Below are 16,567 nucleotides of genomic sequence, written 5' to 3'. Positions count from 1 at the left end.
GAAAATCTTTCATGAATGGAGGCACGTGACCAAACACGATGACGTCTGGCTTCGGTACAAGAGAAAGGAATCAACAAGGAGAGCACGAGCAGGCGTTTGGAAGCGCCGTCGCTTCTGTCAGTAGAGCCGAAATTCAGCTGTGCCTCGGATGTTAGGTTTCAGAAGAGCACTTTAACAGCTACAACTTCGGAGGGGCGTCGTTTTGAAGTCAGGTGGGCCCGTAAAGCAAACAGAGCTGCTGCTGCTGCTGTTGTTATGCTGAGTGTGCATGCCTTCGCCTCGCCGCTGTCAAGCTGGCCGAGGCTAGCTTAGTGGGTTAGCATAGCTAGCCTCCTGGTAAAGTTAGCCTTTTTCACACCAGAAACATTTCAAACTAAAGTGCCCTGATTATCCAAGTGGTCAGAACACGTTTTGTCACAGCTCGGGGGTTTATTTTGAAAGTTTCCATATGAAATGCTCGGTTGTAACCGAGAACATTAGTGCTCCTACTACGGTGAGATGGCAGCTAATCTTTTACACACGCGCGCGCGAGCTGTGAATTAAACGTGTCAATCTGATTTTCATGTAGCAGAGAGCGGAGGGGGGGCTGCCAGCCAGCCATTTCGCGCTTGAGGGGTAACTCCCCCTCCCTGAGCTGTGGATTCGCTCTCGCTGCTGTATTGCTACAAATAGTAGAAAGACTGAGCACACGGGGATTTCCTCGCTTGCTTGTTTTGTAGGCGGGGAGTTGTTTGCCACTTTTTTTTTTTTTTTTCACGAGCAGGCGCTGAGAGGCTGGAGACGAGAAGAGTCGTGGAATGTCAAAAACCGTGCGACCCTGTGTTAGGTCGCTTCTTTTTCCTTTCTTTTGCGTTTAAATAAATAGTTTGCGAGGGACGCGTTGGTGTCCGCTGTGCCGCTACGCTTTCTTTTGGTGGTTTGTCAACTCATGCGCTTCTTGCTGCTCAAACCTGCTGCTTCATCACCTCGTTGTGGAGGAAAAAAAGGAGCAAGCGCGAGCCGAGCCAGCGGTTTAGCGAGACCAGGTTGGTTGTGTTATTCTCTCGTGACATTTCTGTCATAGACGCGGTTGTGATTGTCAGATCTGAGAAATGTGTTGTTTTTATTCTGCGCGGATCTTTGTTTTTTTTTCTTTTCTTTTAAATGAATGCATTGATTTTTAATCTTCCAGGAAATGCTCTCAGACCAATCGTTTCGAATTGAATTGCTTCACCTGAAGTGACAATTCATTTAACCACTAGTTAAATTGTAACAATGGCAGAGCCAAATCAAACCAGCCGCCCTTGGCTTTAATGCCACAGCCAAGCAGTTAACAACACAGCATTGTTTTATTGTCAGAGCCTGCAAACAAGTAGCGGTATTTTATATCATGCTGAATCATCACAATGATGTATTTAGACGTTCTCAGAATCCACCCCGAAATATGGCACCACCGGACAAAGGTCTGCTCGCTTGATAAGGGTCGATGTTTATCACCAAGCCACCGTTATTAGGGAGATGGATCGAAATGGTGCTGATCTTTCCTGCAAGTCAGTCAAGCCATGAGCATCAAGTGATGACCATCATGCATTTATCAATAGCCTCATCTACATTCAGCTGAGAATGTGCATTTTTATGGCAGCACTGTCATGATGTACATCAACAAACAGGCTGCGAGTATATTTAGACTAAGTGCTTAGGTGTCAACTGCGATGTCAGATCCATTTAAAAAAAAAAAAATGCACGATAAGCAGATATTATGCGTGTGTTGCTATTATATAGCCCCGCAATGAGTGGATGCTTAAACTAGGTCAGGTGTAATTATATGATGTATAGGAAGTAAAAAAAAAAACACCACCCAAATCAGGGTAGTATTTGAAACATCATCTCTATAAAATGGTAAATGTGGCATTCTGTAAATGCCCTTTCGTCTTTGTTGCTGAGCAGTGATTAAATGCTATAGAGAACAAGCTTTTTTCTGTTATCATTTAATGCAGCGTAACACGTCATTTCTCTAATTTTGGGTTGGCAGATGCCTTTGTTTCCTTATGTGTGACATGATGAAATTTGCTGCCTATTAGAGTGCACACTTATGGAGGGCGCAGGTAATGAATTATCCATGGAGAGTGTGTGCAATTTGAAAAGTCACCTTGGAAACTGTTGAGCCCATATAGGCAGGGCTAAACAGATAGAAGTTGCCCATTCTTGCTCAGATACCCAACTTATTTCATCATCTCTGTTCATGCGAGCAGGGCATTGAAGTGTGTTTAGCAGACAGGCCAGCCCCACATCAGAAGCCCGGCTTTGCAATAAAGCGTAATGCTCATCTCTGCCTTTCTCTGCAGGTAACAAGAACAGATGATGGTCCATATAAGACCCCAGTGGGGCTGGCAGTGGCGTGTGGATGGAGGCAGGGAGTGGTGTAGATCAGTGCTTAGATTTATCTTTTCTTTCACTGAGGTAGCAAAGATAAAGCAAGGCTGGATACCATAGAGGTGAACTGAGTGCACAACTTATACCCAGTGGTGTTGCTCAGAATGGGCAGGCAGTGGAGGGTGGAAGAGGATATGTGAGGTTGACGAAACATGAGGCAAGACTTTACACTGCATAGAGTACAGTCTGGCCACCAACACCTCTGTATAGCCAACACAGCTGTGCCTTGGGAGTAGTTACGCCTATTCAGGACAATTTATAGCCTCCAGAAAGGAACACAAATGTGGGATTTGTCCACAAAAGTGCTGCTTAAGCTGCACAGGGCAATGGGAATGCCCGGAAGGAAGGGAGAAAAAGATCAATATATTCTCCCCCCCTTTTTGCAATAGGGAGGGAATGTTGGTGATGAAACCTCTTGCAAGTGTAGTGCGGATTATGATTGCTTAGCATTGCGATATGCCCGCTCCACTTCTCAAAGTAGTACTTTCATCCAGTCAGAGTGTGTTTGATGAATTTCTGTTTGGAACTTGACTTACACTTGGCATGTTCATTACTGCTCTCTGTTTGTTCATAATTTAGAATAGTCAATATTAGACAGAACATGGTGAGCATGCACACAGAGCTGTGCGCTGGCCGCTGTTTTTCATGTAACCTACTTTTATCTTGGCTAATTTGTGTGTGGGACACATCAGTTTTAAACTGACATTAAGAACAAGCGAATTTTAGCCGTACCCGTGTAAGAAGCTAAGTCAAATTAAATTGGTGAGTCACTCTGCATCACTTTTATTGGCTTTTCAAGAGTTTTAGGATGTTCCAGTTGGATAAATATATATATGTATATTTTAAGTTTAAAGCTTGTGGACCTTTGTTTGAAGGTAAATGCTGTGTAGGCACATAATTAAACTTTCATTAGTGCTCCCTACATCTGTATTTGAGGAACTTAACATTCTTTGCAAATGACTAATAGGTTCCTAAAAACATGTACCTCATAAAATAATCAAAAAACATGCTCTACATACAGCAGAATTTAAAATTAACAGTCTGACAGTCTTTACCTGTGTTAAGCTGACAAAATGTTACTAATCTTACTTACAAATTGGAGGTCTTTATTTCTCCAGTCACTTTGTGATTGTGAATACAGTTACAAATGAAAAGTGACAAAAATAAAATCAATGCAGGCTGTCCTTGGGCGGCCTCTTTTGCTAAATACAGCAGTCATTTATTTACTTCATGTCTTTTCAGATATTTATTAATTTTTATTTAGCTCAAGCTCCCGTCCTACGCAGAGAAATCATGTTTCACCATTTGTGGACAAATACGCTGGGTGCTTAGAGGATCAATTTAGCGACCTTTGCGGTATATAATAATCTTTTCAGCCATAAGATAATTTAGAAATCTTCTTCCTCCCCTTTCTCTATTATTAAAATAGATAATTTCTTTAAGTATCACAAGCTTTAGTTTATGTGAGGAATGTCTAAGGAGGATTACAGTAAGGAACACTACTAGTTGTATGTGTGTTTACACTTTTAAGTTTTCATGTCTCGAAATATGTTAATTTTTTTTAATGGTGAAATTATGTTTTGTTTTTGTTTTTTTGTGGGACAATCATTAGCTGTGAGACTCCATCAAATATCCTGTAGACAGGGCTCATCAATCACTTACCAAAATTTGAAAAGAGCGGAGGCAGTCTTATTAATAGAAATTAGCATCTTTGATATTTCCAGGTAATAACTCTGCTCTCTCACTGCATTTGAATCAAAGCTCTCCACAGGAGAAAATGCACTGATCCGTGTTTGTTTTCTTTCCTTCTTTTTTTGATGATGCTGCTGAGATCGGTTTATTTTGATGTTTGCTTTTTTTTGTTTTGTTTTTTTTTATAGGAGAAGACTGTTTTAAATCATATCAGTGCATTGGTAGTAAGTAAAATAGCTCACATATTTGATATTCTTTTACTTGAAATGCATTGAAACGTATTGACCCGCTCTATCAATTCTGTGAGCAGCACAAAACTGTTGTGGTTGTGTTAGGTCAATGCAATATGCATTTAATATAAATTCAACCAGTGTAGTGAACCTCCTAGATATTTTGCCAGTGTGTGGGTTGCCTGCAACCCTTACTTCCTCTGCCAGTGCAAGGCTGAAGTATCAAGAGCTATTCTCTTCCTGTTTAATCAAGTCCTCCAGGCAGATACTGTGAAAGGCCAGTGAAGTCTCCTCTTCTGTCCTACTGGTTATACCAACAGAGCGGCTTCAGTAGATAGCAGCTGCTGAACATGGAAATAGATTTTTTTTTTTTATGTATCAAAACATTGGTTAGTACAAACAAGTCCCTTTAAATAAACCTCCCATTATCAGTGACTTAAGAAAATATACAATCCCTTAAGGGCAGTGATTCATGTTTTCACTTTAAGAGACATGAACTGGATGCAAAAATCTGACATAAATGTGCCACATGCTATTCTGCATAGTATAGCCTACTAGCTTCTACATGTGACTTTTTTTCTTTTTTTTTTCCAAGGGAACTAGGTTACATAAAATCAGTTTATTTGTATTCATCAAACTCTGCTTTCTTTGCCTAGAGTCTGCCTGGTTATCAGAAATGAGAAACGATAAGTGCCTTTGACTTTAATATCAGACAGGAAAAAATTTATTGGCAAATGTCTTTACTTTGTTGGCACGAATTTTACAAACATAGAAGGAAATTCCACTTATTTGACTATGGAAATGCAGTATTACCTTGAAGCCATTGTGCTGTATTAACATGATTTTTTTTCTTTTTTCTTACATAAAATTTGGTCCTACTAAGAATCTAATTGGAGGGAACAGATTTTCCCTTCTTTAGATATACAGCAGGTACCAATTCTTTCTTACGTCTTTTTTTTTCTCACATCTTTAATAACAGTATGTGTGAAAACTAAACCTCCAAAGCAGAGTCACTTAATCCTTATCCAATGATTTAGTGACTTAATGATTTAGTCATTTATATCATTGTGGATTTATTTTATTTTTTGTGTGGTTTGATGTTTTTTGGTTATCAGTGCTTCATTTTTAAATAAAGGTCAAATTCAGGATGCTTCTGTTTATCTAATATGACAGTATTTGCCAACCAGAGCGGTGTGAGGATGATGTACAGACACGGTCACGAATTAACATCCCCCCCCATGCACCAAATGTAGGTGGATTTTCTATTTTGGTGAGTAAATCTTAGTAGACAGTCCCCCACGGTGGCATTTTTCATTCTTTTTTTTTTTTTTCGTTTGGTTTTTTCTCCAAACCAAAATTAAAGCAATGCTTAGGGTCTCTACTGTGTTTTGGGATCACTCATATGCTTCTGTCTTCCTCCTTCTCTGTCAAAGTTTGACACTTACACACACACACAGAGCTTTTTTTCCCCCACCAGTATTCCACAAAGACCTGACCCTGACATTTTTGTATAACCCTAACTATCTAACCAATCGTCTAATCATAACCCAGACTAAAGCTGGGCTTTGCAGTCTTTTTTGAACAGGAGGCCTAAATTCTTAGATTCATGCCAAAGACAAAGCATTACAAAGCGATGACATTGTTGAGGAGATTGATGTGAAAAGTTTAGAATTTTTTTACTATTCATGCTTGACTTGATTAGCCCCTGATAAATATATTAGAATAACTGTCTTTTTCTACATGTTTGTCACTTGACGCTGCATGTCAACAAAATATTTAGAAACATGTATAGAATATATGAACGAAGGTCGATTTATTATTTTAGCAGATTAAAAGCACGCTTGGCCAGTGAGTTAAAGTAAATTTCAGACACTGTTAACAGACTTTTGCAGGAGCAGTTTAACCCTACGCTCTAGGGGTCAGTTATTACGGGAAGCTGGCAATTTTGGTTAGTTGCTATTTCAGCATTGCCCAGAACCTCTGCTGGTCAAAAGCACTGGCTTAGTATTTCCCCTCTACTACAAGCATATCACATTTCCCTCTGAAAGCTGCTGAATGATTTCCCCTCTCCCTCTTTTTGTCACTCTTATTTCACGCTCTGAATACTTAGTAGTTAATAGCTTCCCTCCCCTCTTCCCGTCGTACCTTTCTCAGACGCACTCGCACAATGTTTTCTGCACACACAAGTTCATACCACTCTTCCAGTATCTCTTCCAGAGCTATCAGAGGAGTCTGATTTTTAATTTGCAGTTAAATGGCGCCCGACACATGCAGCTTGCTTGATAATTGACTTAGCTCAGCTGACGGGAGGAATGATTAGATCTGAATATCTAGGCGATCTTTTCAACTCTCTTAGAAGTGAGGGAGTAAGAGCAGAGGCTCTGATTAGGCATAAAGTCTTGAGATTGGCTGTACAGCGTGAAAATGTTGGCTCACTGCATTAAATATGTCAACCTGGAAAGAGTAAGTGGAAAATAATAAAGCCCAATCATAAGAAAGGACTGACATTTCTTTTATTTTTCAGGCACTTACCATGTGCTTTTCAGTTTCTTTGTCATTGCCATCATTCTGTTTCCTGGAAGGTCTGTGACAATGGACTGAGAGGCTATAGGTCTTATACATTATTGATCAGGGAAACTGAATAGGTGATCGTACTGACTTTACAGCCAACACTCTCCTTTTGTTGTTTAGCTAATCATCGAAGATTTGCAGAATCTGCAAAGACAATGAATTGAAAATGGTGCTAAACATTCTATCACCATTCTGTCGGGCCTAATTTACATCTGGGCCACAGCTCTAGTTATTCAGTCTTGTACAAACTGTGCAAATTTTCTTTACAAGTCCACACTGGTTTCAGAAAGGAAAAGAAATTAAATTGGGCATATGATCAAAATGAGCCACATCGTGGTCTCTTGGAGTGAAAATTGTTGAAATGTATTGTTTGGTGTGAGATGAAATTCAGCTGTTAGTTTCACAGAGCTCTGTTGCCATTGTTGGATGCTGCTTGTGTTTTTTTTGTTGGTTTTTTTTTTCCCCCTTGAACACAGCCTTTCATCAGCATGCACCTCCACCATCTACTTTTATTCACTTCATTAGCAAGCTGCCAGTGCCCAGTGCTCGGACGCTTCTTTTCAAGAATTGATCATGACAAGTTAAATTTGTATGTGCTTGTGTGGTTTTGGTGATCTGTCACTGTGCGGATGCATGTGCATGTGATTAGTTGCGTGATGTGCCATCCACTGTCCTGTCTCAGCAAACCCTGTACCCTGTTAGTCCTTCCCCAGCCATGTTTAGTATTCAGAGAGCAGGCGCTGTCGTAATCTGGATTCCGAGGCAGGTTGCTGGGGTTTTTTGTTTGCTCTTATGGCCCTGATAATCTTGTTACACTGCTGTCAAGTGGAGCTGGCCCTCCCTGCAGCCCTGAACCACCATGTGTGCCACCTCCGGTACCAGAAATACACCCCCGCCCCCTCCCCATCCCCAACAGCCCACCGCCATTTTGAGACAGCCGTTGATGGAAGAGCCTTGGATGTATCCTTGAAGAATCACCTCCTGAGCATCTTTATTCAGCCTCCCACCCCCGCCCCGTCTCCCACCCCCACCTTAGGCGGCGAACGACAGTAATAAATATTCATCAGGGGGATGCAGTGTGTCGAAGCTGTAGCCTCGACTCCCCCTCAACAAAGAGTCCCCTGGCTAATGGTGTCCATCCTTGGCATCTCCCCTGGAGAGATCCTGCAGAGGGGACGAGATCATTAAAGGATGCCACAGGCTGAGGGCTGGACCTATCATGTCACATCAGCATTTATCGCACTAGAGTTGTTGGGGTTTTTTTTGTTTGTTTTTGTTTTTCTTGTAAACCCCCTTTCCCCTCTTTAGAGTCAACCTAAGCCGACCCTACCTCTGCAAGCTGCACTGCATAGCTTCAGATGAACAAAGACCGCATTTGAAGGTTGGATGGGTTGCTCTCGTTGTGTTAGTTCAACTTCACAACTTCGTAATTGGCACCTTGGTTTTGGCCTTTGCTGAGATCAGGATTTTTTTTTTTTCTCTCAACCTGTTCTTCTCAAGCTCCTCTAAATGTGTCGACCGTGCATTTTACATAAGGCTTCTCTCTGTTTTTCTGTCTCTCTTTTTCTTTCTCTCTCTCTTTGTGTCTCTCTCTCGCTCTCTGTCTTTCTCTCTGTCTCTTTCTTTTTCTCTCTCACACATTCTCTTTCTCTCTGTGACCACACTCAGCGTTTTCTATTTCCTGTGGGTGTGATGTCTCTCCTCCACAAGCAATCAGCTCTGATTTGTCAGCGTTCTTCCAGGCGATTCATAAAAATTCAGCAAGCATCTACAAAAGACGTCTATGTCCCTGCACTTGCTCCCTACCTCCAATGCCCCCGCACTCCAAGCTGCAGCTTTCGCCTCCCGCTCCTTCGGCTAGAAACACAAAAGACATGAAATCATTAATAGGAGCTAATATATTAGTGCAAGGAAGACATCAGTATCTTTTGTTTTTAAATTGTGACTATCTCTCCATATAATTTTGTCAAATGCAAGGGCATTCTCCAACAGATCAGTGCACCAAGTCTGAAATTTCCCTGTCATTCTTTATGGGAAATTATAGGTGTGTTTTCCTTTCTTTGCCTGTGTTTCTGTGTTTGTGTGAGCATGCCTCTTTGTCTCTGTGAGGTATGACAAGCCTGGTAGTGGAAGGGAGCAGCTGTGCATTGGACCTTGTCTGTGTTGTTCTGCCATGCCCTGTCATTGGTAGCCGTCTGTTGGCAGCAGCCTGTGCTGGAGGCTTGCAGCCTGGGTGAAGTCTTTCCACAGTGTCATATGGTGAGCTTTCAATGTGCCAAACCATGCCTACTATGTTACCCTACACAGATGTGTGACAGAATACGCCCCCTCAACTTGGACAGTGTGCCATCTCTCTGCATTTTCAAGATTCCAACTGGTTTTTGAACAATGTTGGGTCTAGGCTACTGAGGGGAAAATGATAGGCTTAATATGAAATTTGGAAGATGCAACCTTTTTTTTTTTTTTCCTAGTCTCATCCCAGTAGCTATTAGTGTAGTACTTTCCTGTCTATTTGTCCATTATCTGTGCATCATCAGGCAGACCATTATCCCATTATGTTTTGCATCTGTGGTCCAAATGCTTACTGGAAATGAGTCACCACAAAGGCCAGTGAAAGGTACGTGTTACTATCAGACAGCTATTCATAGCCAGCCCATCAGGGATGAAAGTATCACATTTGAAAAGTCCTGTGCAGAGCGTGAAAAGCTTTTTATATGGGCATCTGCAGCGCAGAGAAACATTTCTGTTTTTATAAGAAGCCAGAGGACTTTTTTTTTTTTTTTTTTTTTTGAAGTGAAAGCATCAAGAATTCAAGTCACAGTCTGACCTCATGTTATGTCTCCAGCCTGTGTGATAGTGTCGTATTCAGGTCATTTTTAACAAGCGGCTGTCTCTCCCTGTTTGGCTCAGGTGACCGGTCCACCTGTAGCACCCTTTTGTTGCCATGGAAATATCCTGGCCATCTTAGTGCACTTTGGAGCTACGACTCATCTGTTTTTCTTTTCTTCCCTCACTGAGCTTCTGTGCAGACGACATGAATTTCCCTGATGACTAGCTTAATGTGCACGCATGCTGCAAACTTCTGCACACGCTGACAGTAATTCTTTTTTACATTCTTTTGTTCAGATGCTTTCTTTCCTGTTTTGATGTGTTAAAAAAAAAAGTTCTAAGAGCTAGCATTTGTTTATGTGCTCAGTATAAACACACAGTGCTGGGCTGTGTAAATCAGCTTACCGAGGCAATGTGCTGGCTGGGCTGGGCTGGGCTGGGCTGACTGTGGTGGGTGTCTGTGTTGCTGACACAGCATTTACTGTGTGTGGTGTAAAGCACTCAGGGCCACAACTGTGTGTGTGTGTATGTGAGGACATACTTATCCTGTGACAGAGCTCACACGATGGAATTCACCTGACCTTCTGTCTGTCTTAATACCAGTAGGCTGGGCTTCTCACCGACACAGCTTCTCTTGGTGGTTCCCTCAGTGCAGACATGACAGAATAAACTGCAGTGCAGCCCTGTTGTTCTGGAGGGCTCTGCAGTAGTTACAGTGGGTTCCTTTTTCATTGATTTATAGGATTATAGTTGGACACAGGCCAAATCTAGACAGGTGTGACTGTCTAGACTGGATAGCTTAAAATCTGCCCCATGTACTTTTGTGAATATGTTGTGGTTGAGGATGGATGCGCTGTAGAAAGTCCCAGATCTGTTTTGTTTTGAAACGTGGTGATGGTACTTCAAGTTTACTTGCACTTGTTTTGCTTTCCAAGAAATAATTTTGAATTGCTGCCAACCAATTAAATATCATCTGGAAATGCATACCGCAAAGTTATTTGTTCTTGTCATAGGTGCACGAACAGTCCAGGTACCAGTTTTTCCAATTACTTAGAAGGAAGTCTGAAGTCCTTGACCCACTTTGTATTTTATGCACTTAGTCATGCGGTTTCTTTTTTTTGTGTTTGCTGTTGTTGTTATCAGAAAATACTTCAATGTGTATTTTGCAGAAAAAAAATTGTTTCTTTTCTAGTACTCTTGTTTCATATATTGTCTTTTCTTTTCACAGATCAACCGGTAGTACAGGTGGACGCTGCTCTCGTGGCATGACTACCACAAACAAGGGAAACAAGGCCTTAAAGGTAAAGCCTGTGTGGCCAAATGTCTATGTGTATGTATAATATTTTATTTTTTTAATAAAAGGATCAGCACTAACAAATTTCCATGCACAGGTGAAGCGGGAGCCGGGGGAAAATGGCACCAGCCTAACAGATGACGAGCTGGTGACCATGTCGGTGCGAGAGCTGAACCAGCATTTACGGGGGATGTCAAAGGAAGAAATCCTGCAGCTGAAACAGCGGCGACGTACCCTGAAGAACCGGGGCTATGCCGCAAGCTGCCGAGTGAAGCGTGTCACCCAGAAGGAGGAGCTCGAAAAACAAAAGGCTCAGCTGCAGCAGGAAGTGGACAAGCTGGCTACAGAGAATGCCAGCATGAAGGTGGAGCTGGATGCTCTGCGTTCAAAGTACGAGGCCCTCCAGAGCTTTGCCAGGACTGTGGCCCGCAACCCTGTCACCTCAGCAAGGGGACCTATGGCTTCTGTCATAGGTCCTCTCATCCCCGGTAAAGTAGCTGCCACCAGCGTCATCACCATCGTCAAATCCAAAACGGAGGCTAGGTCGTAGTAGCAGAAAGGGCAGAAGAAAGATGTTTAAGGCTAAACTAGTCAGTGCATTGTAACATGGCACAGGACTGCCTGTGTGAGTTCTCATTTTTAACCGTGGCGCTAACACTAAAAATATGCTTTCCAAATTCACTCTTACAGAATGACACACCAGTCTGTGCTTTTTTTTTTTTTTTTTTTTTTTTAACAGGGTGATAAAAATGAAACTCTAGAATTTAGGACGATACAGTTGTCCCACAAACAAAGGAGAAATATTGCATTATTGAAACATTTAGAAAGTGGAAAATTGAAGAAGACTGCATCAAGTTTGCTTGTTTTGATTTAGATTTTTATGTCGGTTTTCCTAAAATCGGGCTCTTAAGTCTCTTCCGTCCTAAGAACTAGCATTGGTACAGTTTCACAGGTGGTCAAAACCAGAAAATAAATTGGATCCATTATTCCTCAGAAGATCCACAGTACAGAGTAGGAGGAGGAAAAGCCAGCACATATCTCGCTAAGAAGCCCTTTGCTTGTTATTATGCACTGACTTAAATTAGGATAACTGACAACTGGTCACAGACTCTTGGTCTTAATGCTACAGATGTCTTTGAAGCAACCTGACAAACCCAAAACTCATAAATTAGTCCAATTTGTGATTCTGTTGGTCGTCTGTTGAGAATATAAGCATGAAATGATGCTCCCAAATATAGCATTCATTTCTGTTTGTGGATCTGCGACAGGCTTCCGTGAACTTGTCATTATCAAAATGACTGGTAGATGCAATAATAATATATATGTATGCACTGAAAATACAAAGAGGTCTTGCATATTTAGGTGGAAACGTTAAAAAAGATCAGCAGCACTTAATGATGTTGTTCCAGAGCTGAGTGCCATTCCAATATGACAAGATTCTTCTACAATATCTGAAAACCTGAATGTTATTACAGTAATATCCTCATGTTTTGTGGGGACAGTGAAATCCACAAACATTTTGAAACATAATTTTTGCTCATAGAGGTAATATGTTGATTTTGTTTAAAAGATATATATTGCGTTTTTTTGTAATTACTTGTTGACAGGGCCGTCAGATATTTCCAAAAGAAAATCTTTACACGAGCTTTACTGTTTGAATTGTTAAGGTGTAGAAAACTTTGTCTAAAGTTGACTTCTTGGTTTTTATTACTAGGTAGATTACCTTCCATTGTTTATAGAAATACAGAAAAAGAAAACGTAAAAAAAAATAATAATCCTGTGACATCTTTTTTGCAATTGTACCGAAAGTGGCTTACTATTAAAGTCTGATAGCTTTTTCTAGTGACTAGGCGCGTACTGTGGGGTAGCGCGTGATGTGATGTGTAAGTGACAAGTTGGCAGTGTCGTTCACTGTATAGATGTCAATGCTGTGCTATTTAAAACAAATCTGTAGAGCTAAACTAGATGGTGTAAACAAGGTCAATTGTCTTTGTGCGTATTGGCATCTGTGATATCCTCCGCTTCCTTGGTGTTAGTTACAAATCATATTGTCATTACGAGTTTACCACATTGAGCCACGAATGACAGAATTTGATGAAATGGCATTAGTGAACATGAAGTCAAAAGACTTTTTGAAGCATAAAGTGATAACTGAATAATGGTTGCATCTAGTGCTGGATGCCCTCTAAAAACATCCTCTGTAACCGGGAAGTAAAGGATTTTATTATTATTATTATTCCAGCAACATCATTGGTGTAAATTACATTGCAGGGATAGAGTGCCCTTAAAAGCTATCTTTTAGAATTTACCTGTGGGCGTGCGGTTATCCTGCAAATGTTGTTGACAAACCTTGCACCTTGTCGCGCTAGTAAAAATAAGATTTTGCTGCAAGGTTAACCTCAAAGAGGTATAGCATCACTCTTCTAAATCTACCCACTGGTCTTCAGATTGTCTGATTAAAAGCGAAGGGTTTGGCTGAAGGTTTGTATGCACTAAGCTCCTGCTTGTTTTGCTCAGGACAAAACAGGTCACTTAAAATGAACAAACAATTCTAGATGAGAGGCAAGAAGGCGGGGATGGCAGCTCTGTTCTTTTTCTTTCTTTTTTTTCTCCTTTTTTTCTAATAAGCATGTCATAAAGGGCTTCAATCCACACTCAGAAAGCGGCACAGTGCGACTATGTAGAATTACAATCAACAGCTGCCAGCGAGAGCTCCTTCTGTGCCAAGTGTTGCATCACTCTGCTGGTCCTCTAAAAGGAATTTAACACTGAAGCAGGTCTACACCTCAAGGTGAAAGTAGGTGTTTAATGACATTAACAGAATGCACTTCATCCAGATCTCCCTCTCCTGCTGGTCAGAACGTCTTAAAGTGTCGGCTGAGGTGTTAATCTGCAGCCGCTCTCAGACGATACGCCTCAGTGAAACTCCATGCCGGAGGTCTGAGTGCTGGTAATACTGTCCGTATCCTAGCCTCACTTTGTCAACATGCTTAGCTATCTGCATTGACTGGTTAACTGTGGGATAAAATATATATTACCTGACTCTCGACATAGCCCAGTATCAATGTTGGCGTCCTTATTGCTGTGGCAGTCTTGTGGAGTGAATCTTTTTTCGTGTCAAGTGTCTTTAAGGTGTTCGAGTGGCACTGTTGACCAATCTCTCGATCTCCTCTGGGGATGATTCTCTTTCTCTCACATACAGCTGTATAGTATGTAGCTACAGTAGGTATTAATGACCATTGTGAAAAAGTGACCCTTAATATGCAACTCAGTGGAAAGGTGTGAAAGAGTAGATGTAAGAGTAATCAATATTGTCAGAGTTTAGGTCTGTTCTTTAATCATTCTTGATGTTTTGTATATTTTTATTTATTTATGTTTTTTTGCATCCCTCTGTGGGAGAGCAACTGGCCCTTGGTTAAAGCCGCTAACAAAGCTGTCAATGTTTTTAAAGGAATCGTGACAGCTGCACTCAAGCCTTACTCAGTTACTCTGGTCTTCAATCACCTGAATTACAAATCCATTAATTAAACTTGGATCTTAACTGAAATGAACTGCTATTATTTAGATATTTATGCACTAAATAATGTGGATGCTATGATGGATTCTGCCACAAGGGCCACTTGCAATATTTTTTTTTCCTCTGTGTGTGTGTGTGTGTGTGTGTGTGTGTGTGTGTGTGTTTGTGTGTGGGCGTGTGCGTGCGTGTGTGTTTGTACGGTTGAAGTTCCTCTGCTGCTACACCAGTCGTTAATGCTCATTGTTTTGCTGTAGCATCATCCACAACATTTCTGTTCTCATTATGTGTCGTGTGTGTGAATTTGAAATTGATCTTAACACTGTAATTTGTTCTGCAGATTTACTTTTTAATTAGTTTTGACTTTTTCTTGTTTTGTTTTTTGTTTGTTTGTTTTTTTTGTATTGTTTGAGCAACATGTTAGAGGATAAATAGCAGCACTTGTGTGGCAGTTGATTTTTAATAGCTCTCAAGACATTGGCTTTTTTCATGAAGTTATGCTTTGTAAATGGTTGACTGTGCAGGTTTTTTTTCCTCTTCTCTATGGAGTGGGTCTGTGTTTCAAAGGTATACAAATCTGACTAAAGCGAGTAATACAAAGTTAATAATCTGTTTTGTTATTTTTCTGTATGGGTTGTAATAAAATATTGCAGTACTTTGTATGAAAACAGACAATAGTTAATTGTAACTATTTATAAATTAAATTATTGTACTTTTTGCAATCTGTAGATAAGTACTATGTATTCATATATACAGTAACAACTGTGGATTTAAATGTGATTCTCTGAGGTGTCTAAGTTATTGATGTATATATTGTATGTTTGTTGATACAGCTTACTTTATTTTCTATAAGACCAATAAAATGTTTTGGAAAAGGGTTTTCAGCACTACTACTCTGTCATTTAAGGCGTTTAAAAAGTGTCGAAATTAGGTTTTGTCATATTCTGTGGCGTCATTGACCCAGTTTGATACTTTTAAAAATAAACTGGCGGGGAAGGCTTTTTGCCATCCAGGGTGGGTTTTAGAAGACAGCGATCATTTAGATGGCACAATTTCTTTTTCTGTGATCCAAAAAAAGCCGTTGGGCGACCCACTTTGGCTAACCTCAGTGGACATATTTTTGGCCCGACACGAGTAAAACATTAGAGTCATGAAGGATGTCTAGGTGTGCTTGTCCTAGATTAGGAGGAGTAGTGAGTTAGTCATCTCAGCTCCCTATGGAGTTTCTAAATCCCCCCCACCCCCACCCCTCGTCTCAGTGCACCTCATCAAACATCAGCCTCCTCAGCAACGCTTCAACCCCAGCACAGTCAAAATGCATCTCATGAGAGAACATGCAAAGACAAAGAGACAGATGGCTGAAGACAAACTACATCTTGCCATACCATCCTGCAGGGCATGTGTAAACCCCAGTGCCTGCATTGTTCTTTAGTTCTTTTAAATGGAGGAGGCTTCTACAGGTCTGCGTGACCTGTGCATTAAAACAGGCTCCTCTCCCCTCCTTGGATGCCTGCCCCAGACAAGCATACGGCCTCTGAAGAGTTGATTAATTTGGCAGGATGGGCTAAGGTGAGCTGGTGGGCAATCTAGGACAGCATTCTTCATCTTTACCCACTTCTGCAGCAGGTGCCTGCCCCAGTTCTTAGACCGCAACCTGCTGTACAATTAATGTTGCCAATGCCATCAGTGAGGCCATTGATGTAACACATATGCACTGCCAAAGCTGAGCAAGGGGCTCTTCTCTACAAAGACCACCATGACACAATACATGTATATGTCCTCCCCCCCCCTTGTTCTAATCAGTGTTATTCAAATGAAGATTGTTATGGTGGTGCATGTGAGTTAACTGCAAAAATCTCCATATGCATTAAGACTTATCAAAGTTGGTGCAATCCCAGCTATAAGACAAATACTTAACACCCTTTCTTACCCTGATTGAAACATTCAAAGCAGCTAAAGATGGAAGCCAGAGTATTGAATATAATGAGTAAAACTGTCTTTCAGGAGCATGCACCTGTTCAGAAA

General features: G+C 41.0%; 1 protein-coding gene across 5 annotated transcripts; it reads left to right on the top strand.

Moving 5' to 3' along the window:
• The first annotated feature begins 41 nt into the window (after positions 1 to 41).
• On the top strand, positions 42 to 15,420 carry LOC100700923 (transcription factor MafG). 5 transcript variants are annotated; one of them, XM_019357893.2, is made up of 4 exons: positions 42 to 212; positions 5,522 to 5,583; positions 10,963 to 11,035; positions 11,126 to 15,420. In XM_019357893.2, exons 2-4 carry the CDS (start codon positions 5,534 to 5,536, stop codon positions 11,576 to 11,578), a joined length of 576 nt encoding a protein of 191 aa, XP_019213438.1. In that variant the 5' UTR covers positions 42 to 212; positions 5,522 to 5,533; the 3' UTR covers positions 11,579 to 15,420. The 5 variants fall into 5 exon arrangements, with proteins under 5 accessions (XP_019213438.1, XP_005454977.1, XP_013129795.1 ...); XM_019357894.2 differs by lacking the exon at positions 42 to 212 and adding an exon at positions 914 to 1,025; XM_005454920.4 differs by lacking the exon at positions 5,522 to 5,583.
• Positions 15,421 to 16,567: the final 1,147 nt, after the last annotated feature.

Source organism: Oreochromis niloticus, linkage group LG4 (assembly GCF_001858045.2).
Source record: "Oreochromis niloticus isolate F11D_XX linkage group LG4, O_niloticus_UMD_NMBU, whole genome shotgun sequence".
Taxonomy (NCBI): Eukaryota; Metazoa; Chordata; class Actinopteri; order Cichliformes; family Cichlidae; genus Oreochromis; species Oreochromis niloticus.
The sequence above is the reverse complement of the archived record's forward strand: the minus strand, read 5'-3'. Positions and strand labels throughout refer to the sequence as shown.